The sequence below is a fragment of the Monodelphis domestica genome, chromosome 1 (genome assembly GCF_027887165.1).
Source record: "Monodelphis domestica isolate mMonDom1 chromosome 1, mMonDom1.pri, whole genome shotgun sequence".
NCBI lineage: Eukaryota > Metazoa > Chordata > Mammalia > Didelphimorphia > Didelphidae > Monodelphis > Monodelphis domestica.
This window is the reverse complement of record NC_077227.1, coordinates 227,884,429-227,911,072: the sequence shown is the minus strand read 5'-3', so window position 1 is coordinate 227,911,072 and position 26,644 is coordinate 227,884,429. Positions and strand designations below refer to the sequence as shown.

The 26,644-nt window shown below is 37.0% G+C and overlaps 1 protein-coding gene across 2 annotated transcripts in view; it reads right to left on the bottom strand.

The window, feature by feature from the left end:
* Positions 1 to 25,730, bottom strand: part of PPP4R4 (protein phosphatase 4 regulatory subunit 4) — a 130,574-nt gene extending 104,844 nt beyond the window's left edge. For both annotated transcript variants that reach the window (XM_001365849.4, XM_007472583.2), the window contains exons 1-2: positions 25,172 to 25,730; positions 22,872 to 22,945 (exon numbers count right to left, since the gene is read on the bottom strand). In XM_001365849.4, the coding sequence (XP_001365886.1) occupies positions 22,872 to 22,945; positions 25,172 to 25,288 (191 nt within the window). In that variant the 5' untranslated portion in view covers positions 25,289 to 25,730. The remainder of the gene's footprint in view (positions 1 to 22,871; positions 22,946 to 25,171) is intronic.
* Between the last annotated feature and the right edge of the window lie 914 nt (positions 25,731 to 26,644).

Below are 26,644 nucleotides of genomic sequence, written 5' to 3'. Positions count from 1 at the left end.
ATAGTCATTTAAACGTTTTCAATGCAAATGTGAGAACAAATCAAAGGCTAAATGGAATTAGAGACAATCAAAACAGCTTTGAAAGTTATATACTGAATGTTCTACTTAGAAAACAAAGCAACCTAGACATAATTTCTGATCTTGTATAAATTCTTTTTTTTATCTACTATGCATATGGCAATGATCATTTTACTTGGTGTCTGTTAAATTTAGATGGTAATTAAAATTAAGGAAAGGAAAAAGGATTCTGCTTTGGATATGTTGAGTTTGAAATGCCTATGGGCCATTAGTAGATATGTCCAAAAGGCAAATGAAAATGTGTCTATAGCTCAGGAGTTAGAATAAGGCTAGATATATAAATATGGGAATCATCAATTTATCAGGATGGTAAAGGAATGGATCCCCATGGGAGACTGTTAAAAAAAGAAGGTGGCTTGAGGGACCATTCATGATTAGCAGGCATGACATGAACAAAGAATCAGCAAAAGAGACTGAGAAGAAATAAGAGCAATGTCACAAAAACTCAGAAGGGAGAATGTGTCTATAAGAAGAAACATGATCCACAATGTCAGATGCTGCAAAGGCATCTTATTACTTTTGTGGGAGAAGGGAAAGATAATTCCATCTATGATCCTTTTCATTCTTTAGGAATTTTCCTCTTTTGAAACTTAAAAATCACTCACTTAGTGCCCTTAAAAACATTATCTATAACACAGGTTTCTTCTGCCTATGTATGTCAAGTTGAGCCGCATTTTTCCATTTAATTTCTTAAGTATTGTTTCTACATTCATTAGGTATTAAGGTATTAAGCGTTCAAATGAGGGGGTTACATTGTCCCCACAGAGGAGTAAAGATTGCCAAAGACTACTGACAAATTTGTTCAATTTCATGCCTATTTTTTGTCCTTTCAGTTTCATCTACAAAGGTTTCATATGCCTTAGTAGTATATTATTACTTAAACAAGTTATGTTAAATAAGAATGGCTGTTTGGGCACAAAAATATTTTTTTCTTCTCTAGTTTCACTTACTCACATGGAATACTGTCATACATACATACATGTCACATACACAAAAAAATTAGAACTCTGAAATATTATTTTGCTATAACAAATACATTATTGATATTATAGATTTTCATCACCGTAGCTCAATAAAAATCCTTACAATCTATATTTTTTGAGGCAACATGTCTTAACTTTCCCATTAAGGCCTAGATATGATTAACAAAAGTCAATAAATGGTGTAGTCGAGGCAGAGCTGTAAGGGTTAAAGCCTCCTCTTCTCCCTGCTTGGGCTGCATAGTCAAGGTCATGGGTTGAACTGTGTACGACCTGCCCAGCTGCATGCTCAAGGTTGGAATAGTCAGCAGAGGGAGGATTGATAAGGTTTGTGAGAAATTGTGAGAGACTGTGCTTCTCTATCTTTGTTTGGAATCCTCTCGGTTCTTCCTGGTGCCTGGCAGGTAACGTCATGAATTCCTATGAATCTGCCCAATTATTGGTTCCTGCTGTTGCTGGGCGGTAACATCATATCTTCCTGTGTGTCTTAACCTATATATGCTTTGTGTGAACCCAATAAAGCTTTGTCGCTATCCATTTTCATATAGAGTCCATTCGTTACTCTTCATTTCGTTACCCCAAGTAAGGTCACACAGGGCTGGCCAACCCTGGCGCTGAGCCTTACAAAAATGGCGTCCGGATTCAGGGACATATGCTTCGTAACCCCGATTCCTTTGCTGGTCATAGGATGACCAGCCTCTGCCACGGGACTGCAGCTCGGGTGGGCAGGGGATCTAACAGAGATAAGAGCGCCGCATTGGCGAGCCTCCTCTGTTCCCCAACTTTGTCTCTCTCTTTCGCTTTTTAGTTTATCTTTTAGCAGTAATGGGTAATTCAATTCCTGTCCTTTTAAAGGACAAAGATTGGCAAACAGTTCCAAGATCTCCTAGGAATGGGTTAACTCCCCTGTTAACACTATGGGGAGGATTGGGGAGGATAGGTTGTATCTCTCCAGAAAACGTTCATTATCCCTCTTTGATAATGTTCCAATCTTTCTTTCTTGCAACTTCTTGGACAGCTCTAAGCTGTCCCCCGATAGTTCTAAACTGTCCCCTGTTAGGGACCCCCTTCCGCCCGGTTCTTTTATTGGAACCCCCCCCCCCCTTCGTTTCTCTTTGGAGAACTCCCGACGCTGTGTGCTGGTCATGCAAAGTTTCGATGCTACAGAGATCCCCTCGGTGGTGAGTATATGAGATACTCTAAGGGTGAGAGGGAAATTATATTTTTTCTTTAGAATGGATCCTAAAACACTGATTTTTTTTTTTCAAAGCATGCTTGTCACAATGTTGTGTGTTTCTGTTTATCGTTGTCTTTGTCAAAGTCTCGTCTCTATGTATTTTTAAATTGGACACTCACAAAAAGAAAGAAAATAAAATGGGATAGTTGCAAGATTGAACTTGCCTGTCAAAAATCCTCAGCAGAGGACAAAAGCAAATACCTGTTCAATGATTTTTTCCTCTTTCTTCCTTTGGATGGGCCGCCAAAGGAGCGAAAAAGAGAAAAATTCAGAGCAGAAGGGAGATTTTTACTCCACAATTAGAGGCTATTTCTCATTTAAGATGAATGGTTTGATGTATGCAATTTGGGAGGATCGGTAATGATTTTGATATGATCTAAATTTAATTTCGTGTAACTATTTGTCATGTTAATAAGGTTAATCAGATTTTATTGCGCACAACAAAACTCATGATTAGAAGTTTATTTTGTTAAATCTTGCTATGCATAATGGTTTCAGTGAATTTGAGAATTGTCTAAATGTGGCTGATAGCCAGACTGATACAGAGAGGGAATATTTTATTTTATAAGGACAAAAATTGCACTGGCTACTTTATAAATGTAGAAGTCATTCAGAAAAAGTTGTTATGTTGTTGAGAAGAACTTATTCTAGAAATTAAATTTGGGATTTTTTCAAATCAGATTTTCATGCATATGCTGTCAGGAGTAGTAAAAAGAAATTATATGACACATAAGAAGTTTAAGTGATTAATCTGTTCATGGGCTTTAATACTATTAGTACTAGGAATTTGGTATTTTGCAAGAGAAAATTTCTCAACGTTGTTGTCTTTGACTAAGGTTATATGAATTGCTTTTTAAAATGTGTACAATGTATAGGAAGGAATTTAAGGGTATATGATATGCAAACTACAGCCTTGAAATCAAAAAGGGCTTGTCATAAGGATTAAATACAATTCAGGATAGTACCTTTCCTCTACTTACAATAATGGTAAAGAGGAGAAGCCAGAAGAAATAATAGTAATGGATAGAGATACTAGTTGATACTGTGAATTCTAGTGTTAAATATATACAACAAATTATAAATTGGAACTTAATCAGGTATGTAGCAAGATTTTGAGCTAATAGAAAACTAAACTGTAGGTTTTATTCTACTTTAGACAGAAATTTGAGAGGAATGCACGTAAATGCTTTGTACTTCAGTTTGGTTAAACACTGAAACATTGCTAAAGGACTTTTCCACTGAGAGTAAATTATTATGAAAGCGGTTTGAGAAATTCAATATTTTAAATTATAGTAAGCTCACTTGTTAAAGAAGGATGAGATAAGGCTCTTAAGTAATAAATCTAAACTGAGCCAAGCAGCCTTGGGATAAACATTCTCAGAAGCTATTAACCCCTTCCTTGCACACAAGAAGGAGAAAGAAGTGCTTATAATTATTCTACTCTGATACTTAGGAACTGAAATAGGGACCTCAAAGAGTTAACAACCACTGTGTGATATAACTTAAGATGAGTATATTTTAATTGTAGAAATTGAGGTTTTAAAATGCTCAAACAAACAAACTTTGCCAGCCTTGTCTGACCAAGTAGCTTGTTTGAAGCTGTGGAATTTTAATACAAACATTCCATGTCCAGAATGATAAGATTATTCAGCCGACAATATGCAGTTTCAGCCCTTCATTAAGACTACACTTTCCTGCTCTGTATATCATCCATTATATAGATTATATTCTTATTGCAGCTGAAGATGAATCCCAAATAAGCAAGTGCTATAGTTAATTGGAAATTACCTTGCAAAAATACCATTTAGTCATTGCTCAAGAAAAGATTCAAAAAACAAGTCCCGTACTCTATTCAGGGGCTCAGTTATATGAAACAGCTGTTATGTCTCAAAAATATAATTAAGAAAGGACTGCCTTAATACCTTAATGATAATCAGAAATTGTTAGGTAATATTCATTTCTTACTACAACTGAATTTCAACTGTTATTCAAAATACTGGAAGGGAGTTCTGATTTGAATTTCCCTGGAACTTTAACACCTGAGGCCTCTCTTGCTTTAGAGATAGTAGAAGACAAATTGAATCAGGCTCCACTTAACCACTATCAGCCTCAATTAGCCATGGAAGTGATTATTTTTGCAACTTTCATGTTACCAACAGGTGCCTTAACTGAGAAACAAAGAGTCATTGAATGGTTAAATCTAAAAAGCAAAATGGGAAAGGCTTTACAAAGTTATAATTGTCTTATGGTTCAATTAATATGGAAAGGCATAGAACATGTGATCTCAGGTTTAGGATAGTATCTTCATGAAATCCGGGTACCTATTGCTAAAGATATAATACAGAAATATTTACAAAATCATGACGAATGGTCTTTACTATTAGTGTACCTTATTGCTATTACCACCTACACTCCACAAGGCTTATTTTCTTTTCTGTCACAACATCCTATTGTTTTTTCTCATATTCTAAGAGATCGTCCAGTATCAGAACCTAATGTTTTTGTTGATGTAAATGCTAATTACAAGGCAGGAGTATACAAGGAAAGTAGCTCACCTGTCATTTTTACCCTTCCTAAAACAGATAATGGACCAGCTTATACTTCCAAACAATTTTTTCTTTTTTGCCAACAAGGAAAAATTATTGTGGAGCACAGTAATCAGATCTTAAAAAACATTTCTTTTAAAACAAAAAGGGGGAGACAGCACCCCACATCAATGATTGGCAATAGCTGTATATATTATAAATAATTTGATTTTTACTTCCAATAATTTATCCAGAGCTGAAAATTTTTTCTCTGCACTTTCTTAGGAATGAAATTCAGGTACCACCACTCCTGTGCTCCCTGACCCAGAACAAAAATTTGGCATGTGGAAGGATGATAATCAAACTTGGTAAGGACCACCCAGTGGTCATGCAAGGCCGAGGTTTTGTTTGTGTCTCCACAGGTAAAGACGGAGTATGGCTTCCTCCTCGCTGAGTTCGAGAAATTGACCATAAAGAGAAGAACAAGGGGAGGGCACAAGAAGCCTCGCAAGGAGACTTGACAACGTCTCCATAAGATATTAACTCTCCTGCTTCTATTCCAGTATTTAAGTACAGCTATTGGAATAAAGAGATGGGTTTTTTGGGAACAACCACCTTGGGTAGAGTATGTCAGCATGGGACACGCTTTACCGGAAGTCATCTTATATACAAAAACTAACTGATATTCCTGGCACTTACCATTTTGAGAGACAAGCTAAGGACTACAATCAGGCCAGCAATTTGTTTGTGCCTTTCAATTGGAACTGGACTAGTTGAGGCACCCCAAGTGTGCCTTGCAAGAGACCATCCTGCATGCCTGCCCTTCAGATCTCTGCAGGTGCATTATTATGGTCATTCTGACCTGTCAGACTCTTTCTGGATAGGACCTTATCATGTAAACAAAGGGGTAAAATATGAAGGTTACGGCCAACTGCAATATCTAGGTTGGCTAGGGGAATCTTGTGATTGTATTTGGGGACAAGAAAGACCTATTTGTCTATATGTGATGGGATATGAACAAAGAGACACTGTTAATATGTTTCCGCCCTTGCTGTCATGTAGATCTAAAAGGGCATCATGTATTCATTGAAAAATATGATTTGGGTATATTGTATAACGACACAAGGTGTATTGGAAAGAAACTGGATTCTTATAAATTTCATGATTGTTTTATAGGAGGATACAGCTCACCTTTGTGGGTGATGCCCCCAGAACTAATTGGGTACATTCTGCTAATTTCACACAGATTTTGACTGATTATGGAAAGATAGCCCTGGCATTGGATAAAGTAAATATGTCTCATTATGTTAATGTTACTTATAATGAAAAAACCAGTAAATAAAAGTGTTACATTAGACACTCAAGCTAGACACTCAGGGGGATGGTATCACTCACCAGCAGATGGACCAATGGAAAAATTATCTCAATTAATTAGCTCTAGAAAAAGAAGATGTATTTCTTGCATAGTTTTAGGTATTGTAGCCATGAAAGCCGCCATTACTGCTACAACTGTCAGTAGTGTTTCTATAGCACAAAGTGTAGCTAATGTTTGTGTCCTGGACATGATACAGAATATTTACACGGGCTTGCACAGAATGTAACCAAAGCTTTGCATATACAGCAAGATATTAATAGAAGGGTTTTTTATGCTTTACAACAAATATCTAAAGATGTATTGTTATTAATTAATCAAGTAGAAATTGTAGCTATTACGGGTAAATTAAGGTGTGATTATTGTTATTCAACTTTTTGTCTTCCTCCTGTTAAAGGTAACACGTCTGATGCATTTGAAAAAATTAGAAATGATCTACAAGGTCTTTGGCTAAAAGGCAGTATCTCTGAAAACATCCAACAATTGAACCGTATTATTGAAGAAATGGATAGTTCCTTAGCTGAGGATCTTTATCCTGAACATATTGCTGATTCTATATACAATTGGATTACATCAGGCCAAAGTTGGCTGTCTCCTTTAGTTCAAATGAGTATAACCATATTGACTTTCATACTGTTTGTAGTTATCTTACTGGTCCTTTTTCCCTGTCTATTCCAGCTCCTTGTGTCCAGCTTGGGTAGGATTGGACGAGTTCTGACCCAACACCGAGTACTGTTGCAAAACAAAAAGGGGGAATTGTAGTCGAGGCAGAGCTGTAAGGGTTAAAGCCTCCTCTTCTCCCTACTTAGGCTGCATAGTCAAGGTCATGGGTTGAACTGTGTACGACCTGCCCAGATGCATGCTCAAGGTTGGAATAGTCAGCAGAGGGAGGATTGATAAGGTTTGTGAGAAATTGTGAGAGACTGTAGGAAACTTGCTTCTATATCTTTGTTTGGAATCCTCTCGGTTCTTCCTGGTGCCTGGCAGGTAACGTCATGAATTCCTATGAATCTGCCCAATTATTGGTTCCTGCTGTTGCTGGGCGGTAACATCATATCTTCCTGTGTGTCTTAACCTATATATGCTTTGTGTGAACCCAATAAAGCTTTGTCGCTATCCATTTTCATATAGAGTCCATTCGTTACTCTTCATTTCGTTACCCCAAGTAAGGTCACACAGGGCTGGCCGACCCTGGCGCTGAGCCTTACAAATGGCACTGAGTAGATAATCTGACAGAAGTGCTTTTTGGAGAGTGAAAAAAAGCCTTTTAACTAAAATCTCATCATTCCAAAATTCTACAGCTTCTTAATTTGAGTTTAAAAGTATATGCTTTAATAACAAAAATTATACTTTTTTCTGTACTACCTACACTATTACGCCCATCAGAGATACAAGAATAATCTTTTATGTTGGTTGTACTATGCAATCTGCACATTAATATGTTGTTTCCAAAAATGAATGGGCAAGATTCTTGAAATAAATGCTAAAGACTCTGAATCATTCACTCTGATTCAATCTGAATCCAGATCTTTGGATTATAACGTATGAAACAAATCTAATAAATTCTTTACTTCTACAGCTGTCATGCTTTACTTAGAGAATTCTCTTGCTGACATCTAATACAAAGTTGATGAGTATCTTTAAAGCAGTTGTTTCTGTACTTTAAAATGAAATGTCAGCACAAAGAAAACCTTAAAATAGGACAATGTGTAATTAAGTGACTAATATTTTCTCACCAATTATCTTTCAAATATTTCGAATGTCCCATCAAAATTGCTTTTCTCTCAAAAATTTTTTATAATATCAATATCCTGAGTCTTTTTTCTACTTCAATTATCTAAAGTAATTTTAGCTGAATATTTTCTGGAGTACTTCTCTCATTTACAAATAATTTTTTGCATATACTGTTTATTGTCGATTATTATGACATTTTGAAAAGAAATATATCCTATATACTTAATACTGTTAACCCTACCTAAATTTTAATAAAATCAATTTGAAATGGTCTATTAAATAGTAATTTTCTTTATCAATAAAATGGGGGTAATATTATAACACCTACCTCACAGAGTTCTTATCAGGCTTGACTCATAATGATGAGTCAAATGCTCTTTGTGAACTTTGAAGTACTATAATAAATGCATTATTATACTTTAAAATTTAGGTACACTAAAAGTTTGAAGGTAGTAAACACCAAAATATAATTTTATACCTATCTAGTACGTATTACATCTCCTAGCAATGCCAAGAAATAAAGTTTCTATATTTATCAAAATATCCACTACTCATTTTTAAGTTTTGTCTCAGTGTCTTGAATTCAAGAATAGTAAACATCAAAGGAAACAGATTGTATACTACTCCACATGCACTTAGTTAGCCTACTGGTATTAAGTACACAGTATACCATGCCCTGATAAACAATGAAGTAATGTTATAAAATGAATCCAATGAACAAAGTTTTCACAAAACCATTTTAAGTAAAAACTTCATTTATTTGTAAAATAGTAGTTAATGCCCCCAAAATATTCAGCTATAATTCAACTATATTATATAAAACATATCTGTGTGAAGTGTTTTATATTGATACCTGAGGACTCATTACCTTCATCTAACATTCCCTCCCCTTTATATCCTTGATCCTATACCATCCATTTCCTTTAACAGATTCCCAATTCCACTCTCATCATCCCCTTTCTCTAATCTAGTGGCTCCCAGCCTCCTACAAACTATAATTACTTAATTGAACCTGCTTTGAGTAAATATCTGTCTGCCAAGCACTGGGCTAAGTGCTGGAATATAAAGAAAAAAGTGCAAAGGGACCTCTGTCCACAAGGCTACATCTCATTAATCCTTATATATATATATATATATATATATATTTTTTTTTTTTACCATACCAAGCCTTCCAACTATCCTCCTACAGCTTACCTCCGTACACAGCCAAATTTCTGGGAAAAAGCTGTCTTCCTTCATTACCTCTATTTCCTTTCTTTCAGGCACTTCTTAAACCCCCAGTCTGCTGTAGCACTCAACTAAAACTATTCTAAGTTACCAAATGCCTCTTAATTGCCAAAGTTGATGTTCTTTTTTCAATCCTTATCCTTCTTGACTCTATCTATTGCATGTGACAATTACTGACAATGATACTTGTTCTAGCAATGTCCCACTCTGTAAATGTGAGGTTCTTTACTGGGTGCCCCTCTATTGCTATACTCTTTTGATGACCTCATCAACTGCCATTCGTTTAATCTCTACACCAATGACTCCTAAAACTATATATATAAATCCAGGCTTAGTCTCTCTCTGAGCTCCAGTCTCATATCATTAAATAATTATAAGGTTTAAACTCAACACATAAAATCAGAATTCATTATATTACCTCCCAAAACTACCTCTCCTAACTTCTCTATTCCTCAGTAGGGATTTATAACCTTCTATTCACTCAGGTTCAAAACTTTAGTATCATCCTTGATTCTTCACTATTGTCTACTACCCTCCCCCACATCCAATTAGTTGCCAAATCTTTAAGGGACTATTAGAAATTCTATTTGCATATACTTGTTTCTACTCCCAAATTCCATTTTCAACTCTTGAATCCATTTCTTTTTTTCTCCACTCATATCATAACCATCCAAGCTCAGGCCCTCATCACTGGAATTATTACAATAGCTTCCCTAATTGGTCTCTTTGCCATCAATCTCTTTCTCCCTTTTCTAATCCATTCTCTGCCTGCAATGTACTGCTTCATCACCAAATCTCAGAACCCATTTACCCAGCACTTTAGAGTTTGCCAAGTGCTTTACTTACATAATCTTATTTGAATATCATAACCTTATAAAGCAGATACTGTAACTATTTCTCCATTACACAGATCTGGAAGCTGAGACTCAAAGGTTACTTGCCATGGTCATATGGTTAGTCAGCATTAGAAGTGAGATCCAAATCCAGTTTTTCCTAACACCAAATTTATTTGCTCTCTTTATGAAGTTGCCTTTTCTCCATGGCTTCCCTCATCCCCCTAATTATTAATGCTATACTTATTTATTTATATCTTTTATTTCTCTAATAGATCATAAGCTCCTTAAGAATAGACAGTTTGAAGTTTTTTTCTTTGTATGCCTGGCACAGTGTCTTGCACATCCTAGATATTTAATGTTTAACCAAATCAGAATTAGAAGGGGTTTTAACAGTCATCTATTTCAATCTATAGCTGAACAAGAATCCTCTCTATCACATCCCTAACAAGTTGCTTGAAGATTTCAAGAGATGGGCAACTTGCTACCTCACCAAAAGTTCAATGTATTTTTAAGCAAATATAAAATGTATGTTTTCATTATACTGAGAAAAAATCTGCCTCTGTAACTTCTACCCATTACTTCTATTTCTGCTTTCAAGACCAAGTAGTACAAATTAACCAGTGTTCTACATCATTAGTATCAAACTCAAATAGAAAAAAGGGTCACTGAAATTCTCAAGTAGGATGTTGTATAAAGATCCCAACTAGAAACAGACTTAGAAAACTACATATAATGTTAATGTTCTGGGAGTGTTTCTGGCTTATTTAATACTTCTATCCTACATGATAACCTTTCAAACACTTAAAAACAGCTATTGCCCAGTTTCTTTTACCACTTTTTCTTCACCAGGCTAAAAACTGCCACTTTCTTCATTCAGCTAGTCTTCATAGGATTATGGTGTCCAATTTTTTAATCATCCTTATTGTCCCACTTTTGAATATCCTCTAGTTTGTAAACAGTCTCCCTAAAATGTGTAACCTAGAACTGAAAACAATTATGTAGATGTGGTCCACCTGAGGCATAATAACATAGTGAGGCTATTCCTTTTCTCACTCTAGATATATTAAAACTACTTAAAAGGCCACACTGGCCTTTTTTGGCTGCTAAATCACTGTTAACTCATATTGAGATGGCTAATCACTAAAACCATCCCCATTTTTTCCCTCAACAAACACTTTTAGCAGGTCATAAATACCAACAATCTGATTACATTTGTGCCTAGAGCTCATTCCAGCACAAAACTCCAGAGCAGGAAGGACTATGAAGTACAAAAGACATTGTCATCCCCTAAAACATTTTAAACTTTTTTTAAACAGTGAAAAGAATCATTTGATCTGAATAAGAAACTGATGTCATCCAATCTCTGGTAAAATACAAGTTATGAGCACTGAATTTGGAAGTCACCCTCCCCCCCACTTTCTACCAGAGGCTGCTCTGCATGACTCCTTTTTCTTCACACCCATAGGTAGCAACTAAGCTGTCCTGGGTCAATGGCTCCATCTAGTGTCTGGCAGAGCTAGAGTGGGACAAAACTTCCCCTGAGACCACAAGCTTCCAAGCCTCCTCTTTTACTATACACAAGTACATTTACACCCTTTAACACCCTTCTGCTCAATTCTTGCCCAGGTACAATCAATTCATTAACAAACATTTATTAAGCCTCCACTCTATGCCAGCACTGGGAATACAAGGCCAACGATCATCCCTGTCCTCAAGGAACTTACATTTAACATGGAAACAAATTATATATATATATATATATATATATATATATATATATATATATATATATATATAAACACAAACCATTTTCAGGAGAAATAATTAACAAGAGAGAAAACACTGTGATTCAGAGTTTGGGAAAGGCTTCCTGTAAAAAGTGGAATTAGAGATGGGGCTTAAAAGAAATCCTGAGTGATCAGGAGTCTGAGTGGAGGAAGGCAAAGATTGTAGGCATGGGGTACAGCCAGAGAAAATACTCTGAGCCAAGAGATGGAGTGTCTCATTTGGGAAACAGATAGAAGGCCAGTGTCATTGCATCAGAGTACATGCGGTCAGTAATATGAGAGAAGACTAGAAAGGTAGGAGAGGGGTAGGTTATGATGGGCTTTGAATGCTAAACAGAAAATTTTGTATTTAATCCTGGAAGATTAGAAAAGAGAAAGCCAGTAGTTTATTGAGTAGGTGGGTGACATGATCAGACCTGTGCTTTAGGAAAATCACTTTTAGTGGCTGAATGGAGAATGGATCAGGGTGGGGAGAAACACAAGGCAGGCAACCCTACCAGCAAACTATGTAATGATCTTGACATGAGGTGATGAGGGCCTGGCACTAGAGTGGTGGCAGCATCGGAAGAGACAAGGGGGAATATTTGAGAGGTGTTGCAAAAGTGAAATCAACAGGGCTTGGCAACAAGTTCGATATAGGGGGTATGAAATAGTGAGTAATCTAGAATGACTCCTGGTTGGGAGTCTGACAAACTAAAAATACAATAGTGTCTACTGTAGAAGGTAATAATAGCGAAGGTAGAGGGAGAGTTTAGAGGAAAACATGAGTTCCATGTTAGACGTATTGCATTTAAGATATCTACAGGACATCCAATTTGAGATGTTTGAATAAAAGTTACTGTAGGAAAGTCTCTCCCAATCTCTTCATTCCATGTTTGCTAAATATAAGTTTTAATGCAATATTGACATCAAGGAAAAGGAAAGCTACACGTTTTTCAGTGAACTAGACATAACAATGAAACACTTCCATTAGTTTAGAAATCCCTCGAAAGTGTATAGAAATACATTTCAACATTTCCAAAAGCCACTACCTATTCAATCCTCTTCTAATTAAATTCACTTTTCCTCAAGAACTAGTATACAAGCTTGGAAATGATAAAATAAAATATTATTAAAAAAAAGAACTAGTATACAAGATACTATATATCTCACTTATACAGTATTATAAGGAACTGAGTTTATAAGAGAATATTCTAGGTAACTGATCTTATAAGCACTAAAATTTTATTTCAGTCATTTGATGAAAGTCTAGAATATCTAAAATAAATTTCAAGTTTTGCTATTACCTTAATCAGTTAATAATGAAAGTGATTTAACCTGCTCTTGATAACTATCAATAACAACATCTTCCTAGATGTTCAGAACTACTGATCATTTTGCTGTAAGGACTCAGGCTTGAAGGCTTTCAGTTAGGGTCTGTTTTTGCTTTCCTTTCTCCTATTTTCATAGTTTTCCTATCTCCTATTTCCATCATCATTTTTCATTGTTGTCAGTGTACCTATACCTAGTTTATTTCATCTCCTTCACTCCAATGATGCTCCTGACATTTTTTGAACAAGGAAATCAGGCAGTTGGAATTGAGTCTAAAATAAAAGTAGATGGGCTCTATGTGAGAGTCTAAGGACTATAATAGAAGTACAGAAGACATTTAGCCACCACCACTCCCAATTCTCAACTTTATTAAACAGTTAAAAGAATCATTTGGTTTGAATAAGACACTGATGTCATCTGATTTCTTGTAAAAAAAAAAATACAGAATTTTGAAATCCCTCCCACAGTCAGCTGTTTAAGTGGTATCTATTTTGGCTGCTTAATAGTTTCTTTGCTCACTTTGCAGTTTGGAAGCTATACTCTGAACAGTTGTGATTCCTGGATAAGTCACCTCTGGATCAGTGAGATATTGAATTTATTTTAAACCACATTTCATTTAATAATATTATGACAACAGTTTTCTACTTTTTTTCCATTAAAAATTCTGGGACTTTTTTTTTTAAACCCATACCTTCTTGTCTTAGAATCAATACTATAGATTTGTTCTAAGGCAGAAGAGCAGTAAGGGCTAGGCAATGGGCATTAAGTGACTTGTCCAGGGTTACATAGTGCTAGGAAGTGTCTGAGACCAAATTTGAACCTAGGACCTCCCAACTCTAGGCCTGGCTCTCAATCCACTGAGCCACCTACCCCCTAGTACTTTTCAGATGGAATAGGTTTTAGTTACTCATGCTGGAAATTTAATCACTTTGGCACATACATTTCTATTGGAAAATGTCTTGTGAATTCCAAACGACCAGTTTGCAAACATGTTTGAATCTACGTTACATTGAAACTAAGAAGATGCATTATTCTCTTTCACAATTTTAACATTAAAGCTTCTAGCAATAAGAGGGTTAAATATATTTAGAGTTAGAAGGGCTTAGATAATTCAGTTACAAACCCCTCACTTTCCAGAGAAGGAAACTGAGGTCAAAGAGATTAAGTGGCTTGTGGAAAATTACAAGTAAAGAGCAGAACTAGCATTCAGAACTAAATTGATTCCAATTTAATGTTCTTTCCAATACTGCTTTTCTAGTTAGTAATAATGTATTCCATATAGCCATAATTCTAAAATATTAACATATAGCATAACTGTTTTACAACATTATATAAATCTTTGCCATTATTACTATATAGGATTATAAGAAAAACACTATTTATGCACTATTATATACTGTAACAGTTTTTGAGGTAGCAACTACATTGTAAATCCTGATAATTTAAGAGGAGGGATTTGAAGAATATCATATTTTCATACACTTCCATGCTATAAACACCACACTATAAAAGTAACCTTAACTTAGAAGTAGCATCTAATGGGCCCTTTCTGTTGAAAGAACTTTGGGGGGCCCTTGAGGTAGTTCTAATTCTGAAAGGTGTCCTTCCTATAATCTGACACAAAAAAAATCAGTTCTTCAGAAGCATCATTTTAAGGCACAATACAATTAACTCAAGGCTAGAAGCAGAAAATCTAGTTTTTGATACTAACTGTGTAGATACATGGCTTTGTTTTGGGGACAAATCTGAATTTCCTCACAACCCACACTACTAGCTATGTCCTATCATCATGCCCTTCCACTGTTGCCTCCATGCTAGGAAAGGTTCTCTCTTACAATCTTACAGAATTCCTTACTTCTTTCAAGTCTCAGCTCAAGTACTACCTTCTACCTCAAATCATCCATGATTATCTCCAAATACTAACTACCTTTACTACCTTTCCCTCCCTAAATCACCTTGTATTTCTCAAGTGTACACAATGTGTATAAACATGCATGTTTGTAAACATATATACATATGCTCATATAATAACATACATGCACACAGACATATAAACATATGTACATACATATAAACAAATATCTATCTATATATATACACTTAAGTATGTGTGAATGTATATTTTCTCTAGAAAGAATTTTAAGTCCACCCAAAGTAGGGGGCTGCCTCTGTTTTTTTCACTGTATCCCCCTAAGAAGACACTTTAAATTAATTGGTTAACCTCAGTTTCCTGGAATGTCTAATATTTTATTATAAGGTAAAAAAAAACTAACTAGGTTTGAATCCCAGCCCTTCCATTTATTCCCCACTTGAGCTGAGAAAGCATTTAACTTTTCTGGGCCTCCATTTCCTCTTCAGTAAAAAAGGGAAAATAGACTAAATGATCTCTTAGGTCCCTTTCAGCTCTAAACCTTATGAACTTCTATGTTCATATAACACAGAGTTCCGTACTCAGAGATATAGTTCTGTAAAATATTTTTAATCAGTTTGCTTTGACCAACACTATAGTATATGTTAATAAAGAGTAAAGCAAAATAATAAGGTGGAGGTCAAAGGATCAAACTAATATCTTGCTATAGATGAGTCATGTCATATAAGCTCTATGTTGCATGGTTACATCTCAGAGGTACGTAGTTTCTCCTGCTTCATGCAAATCTGTGTAAAGATGCATATGAAGATTTCCACTGTATATTTTAGGATTCAGGTATTTTTGATAGACAACTATATACCAGGAATAAAAGATAACTATTCTCAATTCTCTCTTAATTGGTTCATATGTCAAGTTCCAGACTCTCTAGAGTAAATAGAAAGAGTAGAGAAATATTCTTGTTGATTATGATTACTTTTACCTTAGAGAAAAATAATGTTTTATATTTTAAACTTTTTACTTTTCTTCCTGAAGTCAGCAGAACAATTCTGTTTGCCACTGATGCTATCACAGGGAGAGCCTTCTGAAGCCACAACTTGAGTAAGAAAAAAGGAAACAGGTGCCTCCGATGGCTATGGCTGTTCCTCATCACAAGGCCCCCAGGAGGCCAGATGAAGGGAGGGGGAAATCTCCAACATCCTTCTTCTGTCTTCATTTATCTATTTATTAACCTTTCCAAAACAAGTAATCTATGTTTCACTGAGGACTAAGGCAGGCCAAAAAGACTTGTCCTCAATGATCACAGTAAGTATTCAATATCTGAGATGTAAAATTGCATTGCAATTTATTATTTCAGTATTCCACTGAGTACTGAATGTTATCTAATCTTATTTTTTTTTAAAGAGATGCCTACTTCCTTTGTAGAAGAGCTACTCATCATTACACCTCTTCACAATAAAGATTATCTGTTGGATAGTCTCCTGAAAAAAGAATCCTTTGATGCCTTTCAAGAGGTCAAGCTGTTGCTAGTAGCACCTCCAAGGAAAAAGGAGCAATTTTCAAACACAAGCTTTTGCCTCCAACCCTAAAGCAAAAACTGGTACAATTGCATAACTTGCCTTTTCTGTAGAAAAATACTATGGGACATCTGTATTTGAAATCAAGGGTTAAAGATAGATCATAAAAACTCCCTTTCTCATTTTTAAAGATGATGTCATTTAAGAGAAAAGGGAACTACTAGGACTAATCTTCCAGACAACCACATTTCCCTAATATACAGAAGATAAAGAACTAAATGGAATTTCAAATGATTTTGTCACACTTTTGCCTCCTAAAATAGCTTGATGAGGGGGTATCCTTTGGACCACTATAGGGTTCCTCAATTCACTGATGTCAAATAGTGGTCAAAGGAGAAGAAAACAGAGTAGGAATGAAAAGTAATTTAAGAAAGGGGATAGAATCAAGGCAGCATCACTCATTAAGGTTATTATTTATCTCCTTGTTACTGCATCATGAAGAAAAAGAAATTAAACTATAATATACCAACTACTCCAGTCCATCAAAAAATGATTAGCCACAACAGGCCTTATGGAACCAGATCAGGCCTTGAAAATAAAACATGGTGGAGAAACAAAGGGAATAGTGGAGACAAGAAAGGAAATGGCACGACGTAAGACTAAAAAGAAAGGGAGAAAAAAATTCTGTGTGTCAGTTTTCTGGCTGCACAGCAACTTGGATGGATACTTAAAAAGTAAGCAACTAAAAAAAAAGCTAGATGGCAACCCTAAATACTGCAGTTCTTCCTCACTATTTTATAGCTAGCTACCCAGATTCTAGTGTTGTACTTCGAGGAGAGGGGTGCTGGAGTTCTTGGGTGAGGGAGTTACATCCAGTGATAAGTAACAGCCACAGTAGATAGAAGCAGTTTTATTTTGTTTTATTTCCACTGTTCCAAGCTGCAGAAATCTCTCTCTGTGATGTCACTAGGGAGCAGCACTTACTCCTAGAAAATGGGAAGAGAAAGTAAAAAGGTCAAAGTTTAATGTTAATTTTCCACAAGCCAAAAATTAAAAGTTGAACTTTCTACTTTATCTGAATTTCCCTAGTAAAATACAAAGTAAAAAAGGGCAGAATCCATTTTTAAAAAGGGCAAAGTAAAAATGAATTTAAGTACTATCTTTTAAGGCACTATAACCAGAAAAATTTTGATCTGTAAAATAGTTCAAAAATGAAAATGCTCTTGACATAATTTCTGATAAAATACTCATCTGTATCTTGGGATAATTTTGCCTTATGTTAATCCTTATTAGTAGCTAAATACCACCTATTGTGTTACTAAACAACTACCAAAACATATTTTTGTTACTATTATTTATCATTTACTTGTCTGCTTTTGAAATTTTGGTGGCAAGAGATAGTTGGCATGTTTAATTCCAATTAATAACTTCCATAATAATAATTCCACAGTTATATATAATGTTTTAAGGTTTTTTGAATCACTTTATATACACTATGTCATTTGACTTTCAACAAGAGCCCTATGAAGTAGGAATACTGGATGTGATATTATCTCCAATTTTATAGATGGGGGAACTGAGGCTCAGATGGTTAAGCTACAAACCCTAAAGTTGTTATGGTAGGAAATTTAAAAAATGAGAGTACAGAGGCTTATAGTTTGGAAGTTTATTACCGAAAGTCCCCTAAGCTCCAGTAAGGATCAGGTTTGGAACTGAAACTTAGACTTTCTGACTTCAAGGTCAGTGTTCTTTCCACTCCACCATATGGACTAATTCTATTATAAACATTCATTCACGAAAAAGATGCTATGAGAGTTATAGTTATAATTTCTTGGTAATTTGTATCTAAAGAAGTCTTGAGAAGAGGCTAAATAAATAATAACTTTTGGGGGATATTGTGGATTGGGTTTCTGATTTGAATATGTTGAACTAGATAACCTCTGAAGTCTGTCCTAATTCCAAATTTCTAATTCTATGTCATATCAAGTATGAAAAACAATTAGAGAATGTTAGAAGCAAAGAAATACGAAAGTATAAAATAATCATTATAATCACCATCTACAAGTTGAAATGAACTATTTGTACTATGAGAAAAAAAATCAATTTGGTTTAATTCTTGTAGAAGGTAATCTTCAAAAAAATTAACACAAGGGGGTGGCTGGATAGCTCAGTGGATTGAGAGCCAGGTCTAGAGATGGGAGGTCCTGGTTTCAAATCTGACCTCAGACACTTCCCAGCTGTGTGACCCTGGGCAAGTCACTTGACCCCCATTGCCCAGCCTAGTTACCACTCTGCCTTAGAGCCAATACACAGTACTGACTCCAAGATGGAAGGTAAGGGTTTAAAAAAAAAAAGGAACACATCTGATACATTTAATTATACTGAATACCATCTCTACATAATACAATGCTAGGCATCAAAGGGTAATAAAAATATAAAATATAATTCCTGAGCACCAAGGAATTATAATTTATTTAGGAAGACAAAATACATACAAGAAACAAGTAGAAAATGATATGAAATTGTAAAGGATTAAGAATTTTCTAATTCTTAAAGCACTTGATAAGTTTTAATATGCTATATCAATGTGAACTATCATTATTAGTCAAATTAATGTAGGGTATATGCACAATGGAAAAGTGGTGTAATCAGTACAGATAAGAACATAAGACTTTTGGAATAGGAGGGACTTGAGTTGGACTTTAAAAGACCATCTAGATGGCTCAATGGATTGAAAGCAGACCTAGAGATGGGAGGTCCTACATTCATATATGACCTCAGACACTTTTTAGCTGTAACCTGGAGCAAATCAGAATCCCAAATGCCTAGCCCTTACCACTTTTCTGCCTTGAAATCAAAACTTAGCATCAATTCTAAGACAGAAGGTAAGGGTTAAAAATATATATATGGATAAAATTTGAATAGGCAGATGGGAAGGGGGAAAGGCATTCCAGGCAGGAGGAACAGGATGAACAAAGAAACCCAATGCAAGAATAATAACTAGCATTTTAGAGTTTGCAAAGTACAGTCCTCAAAACAACCCAGTGAGATAGGGAAAGCAAGTATTATAATGTCCATTTTGCACATAATGCTCAGAGAGGTTCGGACTTGCTTAAATTCATGAAGCTAGAAAGTGTCCCCGTTAAAACTTGAACCTACAGTTTCTGATTCCTCATTTGGTGTTCTTTCAATTAAATAAGAATGTTATGTTCTAAAGACAATGAGATCATTTGGTACTGATCATGGCTTCATATGGAGAAATAATAGTAGTTAGAGATAAAGGATGACTAAAGACTAAAGAATTCTGAATGCCAAACTGAGGAATTTGGACTTTATCTTGAAAGGTAATAGGGAGTCACCAAAGGTCTTTGAGCAGGGAAGTTCATGATAAAAAAATTTCTTTAGAAACTTCAGTAATTTAAAATACTAACACATTTTATGCATTTATGTATATTTCTAAATTGTGTGCCAGAATTCCAAAGAAAAGGAAGAACAGGAAAAAGAGATTGTTTTGTTATTCTAACCCTACAACCTATGAATGTTGGGCAAGTTGTTTCATTACAGTGCAAAAATACCACTATTTGGGTTTTTTAATTTTTACTTATGCAATATCACTACAAAAGTTCTTCAATTTTAAATGTTCAAACACTCTAGAGTCTGACTTACTAGTTTTAAAAGTAGTTAAACCTATATTAGAGAGCAAATTAATGTGTAGTTCATTATTTCATAAGCATAAAAATACTTTTATTGATCAAATACTTCATATAGGAAAAAATTTTCTAGGATTATATTTACTGTCCAAATGGTAGAAGGAATCATATGTTCAAAGCATTTTCCTTAGTATTGATATCTGACTTTCCTAACTTAATATGCTCACAGTAACTACAACTCATATGATGATTTAAATGTTACAAAACATTTTTCTCATGACTCTGGGAAGTAGAACAAATATTACTCCTGCTTTGTAGATGAGGAAATGAAGGGTAGGCTGCATTCAAACCTCAGGCTCCTGATTGAAGGTCCAGGGTTCTTTCCATTATTCCATACTGCCTTATCCTGCTCAATTTCAGAATATGCAAAAGAAAAACAAATAAGGACCTGACATATATAAACAGAAAAATAGAAATTTCTGAAAGTAATAGATTTGGTAGGGAGGGAAAATGTTAAGTATCTAAAATCCAAGAATATTATGTTTGGGAAAATGGAGGAAGATTAAGAGGAGAAAAAGCAAATAGAGCTCAGCATGTATTTATTCCAAAATATCAGGTACAGGATGAACAAGTTAAAGAAAGAAAGAAAATAAAATGAAACATATGAGCCAAGGATTATATTATAAGAGGTAAACTCTTGAATAAACCCATGCTAAGCAAATCAAAAATATGATAAAAAAAAATTTAAATAGTCAAGCATGGCTTCATCCCTTTAAAAAGTGACTTAAGTGAAATTCCATTTTCCTTTAGGAAGTAGAGAAAATAAGGAGAACAGAAATATAGTACTGAGAGAGCCAATAAGACTGAAATTAGTTCTCATTCTAAGTCCCCTTGCAAAGAGTTACAAAGTAAATAATTGAAAAACTAAGAGAACACTATCTCTTTTAAGACTGTGTAAGAATGAAAGAGGCTATCCTTGACAGACTTTAAGTCCCAGAACTGTTTTGTCCCAAGTCTGAAAAAAAAAACCAGACAAACTATTTAACAGTCCTAATATCACAAAAAAGATAGAGTGGGATGGTTGGGGGAAGTGATGGTGGACAAAATGAAAAAATCCAATCTTCAGAAAGTCTCCGATAACTAGAATAAAGCTTCTACTGTCCAGGTAAGTAGGGCAACAATCTAAATTTCCTGACTGTAAGCCACCATTTTCCCACTAAACAAAAGACATTTGTAATGATGAATTTTAAACTCTCAAAGTTTCAGAGGAGATACTGACCTGCATTAGTAATAGGAATTTCCTTATATGGTATCCTATACCAATGGAATCATAAGTCTTAAGTCCCATACCTAAATAATATACGTTAAATATAAGATAAGATTTTATTCAAACTTTCATCAGTGGCCTTCCTTCACATAATAAAAAGATTATTAACTCTTAGAAAAGGCAAATATTCGTGATAGTTGGTGAAGGAAAAAGTAATTCAATTAGAGATGTATAGAAAATCAAAATATATAAATCACTCTATTAGTCTCTTTACCAAATGTTGCCCCAAAGCAAAACACACACAAACCCACACACAGAGGCAAACCACCATTACCACCAATATAAACACAAACTTAAATTTACCACTATTTCCCCCTTTAATTACAAATTTGGAAATAATTCACACAATTTTTAGGATTTTTTTGGCCTTGTTAAATGTAACAAGAGGGCCCCCCAAAAAGCTACCCTATAAGTTTTCACTGACATTTGCAAACATTGCTTGAAGAAAGCAGAAAATTAGAAACAGACTAATGACATTATTGAAATATGATCATTAACTCCAGATATCATTGTCAGCTTAAACAACAATCAAGGAAATGGAAGCCATGAGGATTGTAGATCTAGAATCTACAGGCGGCCATCTAGAGTAATTCCCTCAATCTTACAGTTGAAAAAACTCTGGACCAGGGAGAAAAAATGATTTGCTCTGGGTTATCAGCATCAGAGGCAGGATTTGAACCCAATTCCTCTGACTCCAATATGAAAGTTATTTATTCTTTAGTCTTAGCATCACTACATTAATATCACTTAGAAAAGTAACTTTTAAACAGTTTAAGAAAAACTACGAAACTTGACACTACCAAAAACAATTAATGGAAAAAAGAAACCAGTAAGGAAACTGTAAGATAAAAAATACTATATCAAGATTTCAAGATCTGATTCAACATTTAAAAGTAGGTTTATGAAACAGCCTTGAAATTTGAAACCCAAAAGACAGCTGACTAAATAAACACTTTCAATTAAGATTATCAAATTCATGTATCTAAAGTGGTAAAATAATTAATTTAAACAGTAACCTAATTTCCTTTATTCTGTTATCAAAGTAAAAATAAATATATTATCAGCAGTCTACAAGGAATATATCAGCTGCTGAATATTCTTTATTTCCCATGGCAACTCACTAAGTTTTAAAAACGAATGCAAGAGCCAAGAAAAAAAAAACAAGATTAAACTCAGTTTATATAGTATATCTTTGAAACTATATTTGGAATTCACTCTAACAAAGTGTTTACAGATTTAAGTATTTACAAATTATTAAAATATATAAAAATATATCTATGAAGTTTTTTATGCACCTAAGCACAAAATGTATTCAAAAGCAGTATGCCAACTGATTTGGTAAGAGCTCAAAAAAATTCACTAAACATTCATTTCTGCTGTCAGAGGAAAAGATCAGCAATTTTACAGTAGGACTTAGAAATACCTGAGTAGATAAACAGCCCTTTCAATATCATTGAGTTCTTCATCAACTGTTAGTCTTTCAATTTCTTCTGGTGTCTGTCAAATGTGAAATATAAATTATGTAGAAAAATTTTCAGGGTCAACTCTGGAATATACCCATCTCCCCCAATTCCAAAAGCTAAATACTAGTAAGAGTTTTTATCTTCCCATGAAAATAGATTTCACTAAATGGAAAAATCAATGAGATCCCAATGAGAGGCTTAGATCATAGAGAGGAACTTCAAATTCCAAAGAGCTAGGAAAAGGAAGGAGGAAATCTTCTACCCCTGCCCCATTCATTAAACAGGGGTTATGGCTTGAAAAGCTCTTTTTAAGTGTGGGAAACCAGAGAAGAATTTTCCTCCACCTAATTATTATCTATTCTCAGAGGTTTCTTCTTTTTAGATCCTGGGAGGTGGGAGCAAAGAAAAGGGCTCCAGTGGTATAAAGAAGGTAGATGTGAATCAGAGACAAATATTTGCTCTCTATTTCTGCCCACTCCCCTCCCTTTTTTCTCCCCACAGGGGCTGAGGCTCTGGAAGAAGGCAAAGGGGATAGGTACCTTGGGAAAGGTTCCCTGTACCCTCCCTTCCTTCACAGATTCCCAAAGAAAAAGACGGAAGCAGACCAAAGGAGGGGAGTGGAAAAGGGCAAGAGGAGAAGGAACAGGAAAGCCTACACAAAATGTACAGGGTTTCCTCCCCACCTGGAGGGGGCAGTCATTTAGGAAAAAAAGGCAAAGAGGGTAGATACACAGAGAGGTCTGGAGCCTCTAACTACTGGTCAGGTTGAAGTGGGGGCAGTGTGCATAGATGCCATGGGCAGGAGAAGAGATAAAGTAGGGACAGGCTCTTTTTATCCCCTAGTTCTGTTTTCTCAAGCCCCTTGATTATTGGGGGAATGAAATAAAAAGGTTCTTTCTAGACACTTTCTCCTGGCATGGTCTTCAGGAGCTCCAGGAGTGAGATGCAGAAATGGGCAGAGAGGATGGGATGGAACTGTGGAGAATGAGTGAAGGGAAGGGACTAAGGATAGGATAGGATAGGATAGGATAGGATAGGATAGGATAGGATAGGATAGGATAGGATAGGATAGGATGGGCTGGTTCTTCTTATACCCACTCTTACCCCTCCCCAGCCCAACTCCTCTTTCTCAAGAGTGGGGGCTAGAATGGGATGGGATGTTTTTCCCCCCTCCCATCCTTCCCCTCTCTGTCTCCTGGGGCTCTGAAGTATGGAGGAGAGGGGGAGGGGGAGGGGGCGAGAGACAGAGATGGGATAGGGGCCAGCTCAGACACTGGATTCTTCTTATGGAGAGCCCTCACCAAAGAACAGGGGAGAATAAGGCAATGTAGACTGATGATATTGGATGAGATGAGATGGGAACAGGTTCTTTCTACCCCCTCATTCTACTAAAGCCCCTAAGGATGACTGGGGAGGGGGTACTAGAAACACGAAATGGAGTTATCCCAACCCTACACTCTTCTTTGCAGGAATCCCAGGAAGATGCAGAGGGTGGAAATAAAGAACTGTGGACTAATGAGATGGGAAGGGGTGCTTTCTTCCCACCTCCTTCCTCAACCCCTACCCTCTTGGTCTCCTGGAACCCCTGAAGATGAAGAGAGGATGGGAATGGTGGGAAGTGAGATAAGACTCCACACTCTTCTTTGGGAGAACCCTCCTGGTGGGGGGACCACGGAAATGGGAACCCATGGAATAAGATGGGTTGGAAGGACCCTGAACTCTTCTTTGGGGGAGTCCTTCAAAGATGAAGAAGGTGTAAATACAGGAGGATGAGGGTGGGTGCCTTCTACTCCACTCACCTCCTCCCCCACTCTTGGTCTACTGGAACCCCTAAAGATGAAGGCAGCTGAGGATGGGGAGAGGAAGGTGAGACAGGACCCTAGGCTCTTCTCTGTGAAGACGCAGAGAAGAAAAATACAGGACTGTTGATGGATCGATGGGGTGGGATGGGATGGGATGGGGTGGGGTGGAACGGGGTCAGGTGCTTTCTTCTCACCCTTTCCCCCACCCTCAGATCTCCCGGAACCCCTAAAGATGTGAAGGGGAAGGCTGGGAATGGGAGAATGAGACGGGACCCCGCACTCTTCTTTGGGAGAGCCCTGAAGACGAAGAAAGGGGTCCACGGGACTAGAAATGGATAGGATGAGTCTGAGGGGCTGGGGGTAGGCTCCGGGGGAGGGGGTGGGATAGGGGGCGCGGGGACAGCGGCTGCGGGAGATCAGAGAGGGGTCAGCGCGGGCTCTAGTACAAGCGTCCATACCTTGAGGCTCCGACGGACCGGCCTCTCGATGATGGTGAGTTCCTGCAGGTCCTCGATGTAGCCGAACAGGCTGTTCTGACTGAAATCCATCTCGGCGGAGAGCGGCAACGGATGCATGTAACGCTGAACGCGTCTCCTCCTCCTCCTCCTCCTCCTCCTCCTCCTCCCCTGCCGCTGTTTCCCTCTTCGCCTCCGCCGCCTCCACCTCCGCCGCGGCCGCTGCAGCTCGGGTTGGACCAGCCCCAGGGGTTCACGGGCCCGAGCCCGCCAGTCGGGATACCAGCCCGTACTTTTTTTTTTTCTTTTTTTCCTCTCCCCCAAACTCCCCCCCCTCCCTAGCGTGTGAGAGGGGGAGAGAGGCGGGAGGAAGGGGGAGGGGCTGTGGGAAGGAAAGGGGGAGGGACGAAGGGAGGGAAGGAGGGAAAGAGGGAAGGAAGAGAGAGGAAAGAGGGCGGGCGTGTGAAGGGCTGAGGGGGCGGGGGGAAACAGCCAGAGCCTCACAGCTCCGGTGCCCAGTCGCTCCAGAACCCCGCCCCCTCCCGTGACGTCGCGTGGCGTCTAGACGCAACCGCCGGGGTGACGTCACAGGTGCCACCTTCCCTTTCTCGACGCCCGGCTCCCTCCTCCTTCTCCACGGCCAAGGCCACCATCAATCATCACGACCACCACTACTACCCTTCCCCCCACCTCCAAGGCTCCGCCCCCTTTCCTTACTCGCCCCCTTTCCTTACTCTTCCCCATCCCTCTCTTCCATTCCTCTCACCATTTATCCTACCTTTAGGGAAGGTGGACGAAGAGTGGTTTCGTTCTCAATTGTTCCTCCTATTCTCCTTAACAAGAGGATTGTCTATTCCCTTCCACCTCCTGAGAAAGGAATTAAGAGAAAGGACCAGAAGAGATGGAAAAGGTTTCGGAGAGTAAGGAAAAGAACTTGGGGGAAGTGGTAGAGCTTCACCAATGATGTCCACACCCAAATTGGAGGATAACTTGGACCAAAGACAAATGGAAAAGGTTTCTGTGGACAAGGTCTCTCCTTTTTGCAGATGATATTATGCTGATTGTCTGATTGCACCAAACCCCAGGACAGTAAGGAACCTCAGAGACCTAGAGACCCTCAAAAGAGTTTAATTAGGAATCTACATTGGGAAAACCAAGTGGATGAAGATCATTCGACCCATGGAACTGAGCTGTAAGGATTCATTACATAAATCTTGGACAAACTGTGATGGACAATGACCCGGGACCAGAATCAAATAAGAGGATAGAGATTAGATCACCTTTGGGAAATTTATCAGTGCTTCCAGTGATTCCAAATTGCTCATTGCCACAAAAGTCTGTGTTTTTAATACCAACATTCTCTCTGGGATGATATAGGACTGAACACCACAATGTCAAAGGCGTTACAAGTGCAAGTGACCCAAAAGACAATAAATAGTAAGGTACATGATGGATGAAAGCAGGCTGAAAAATATT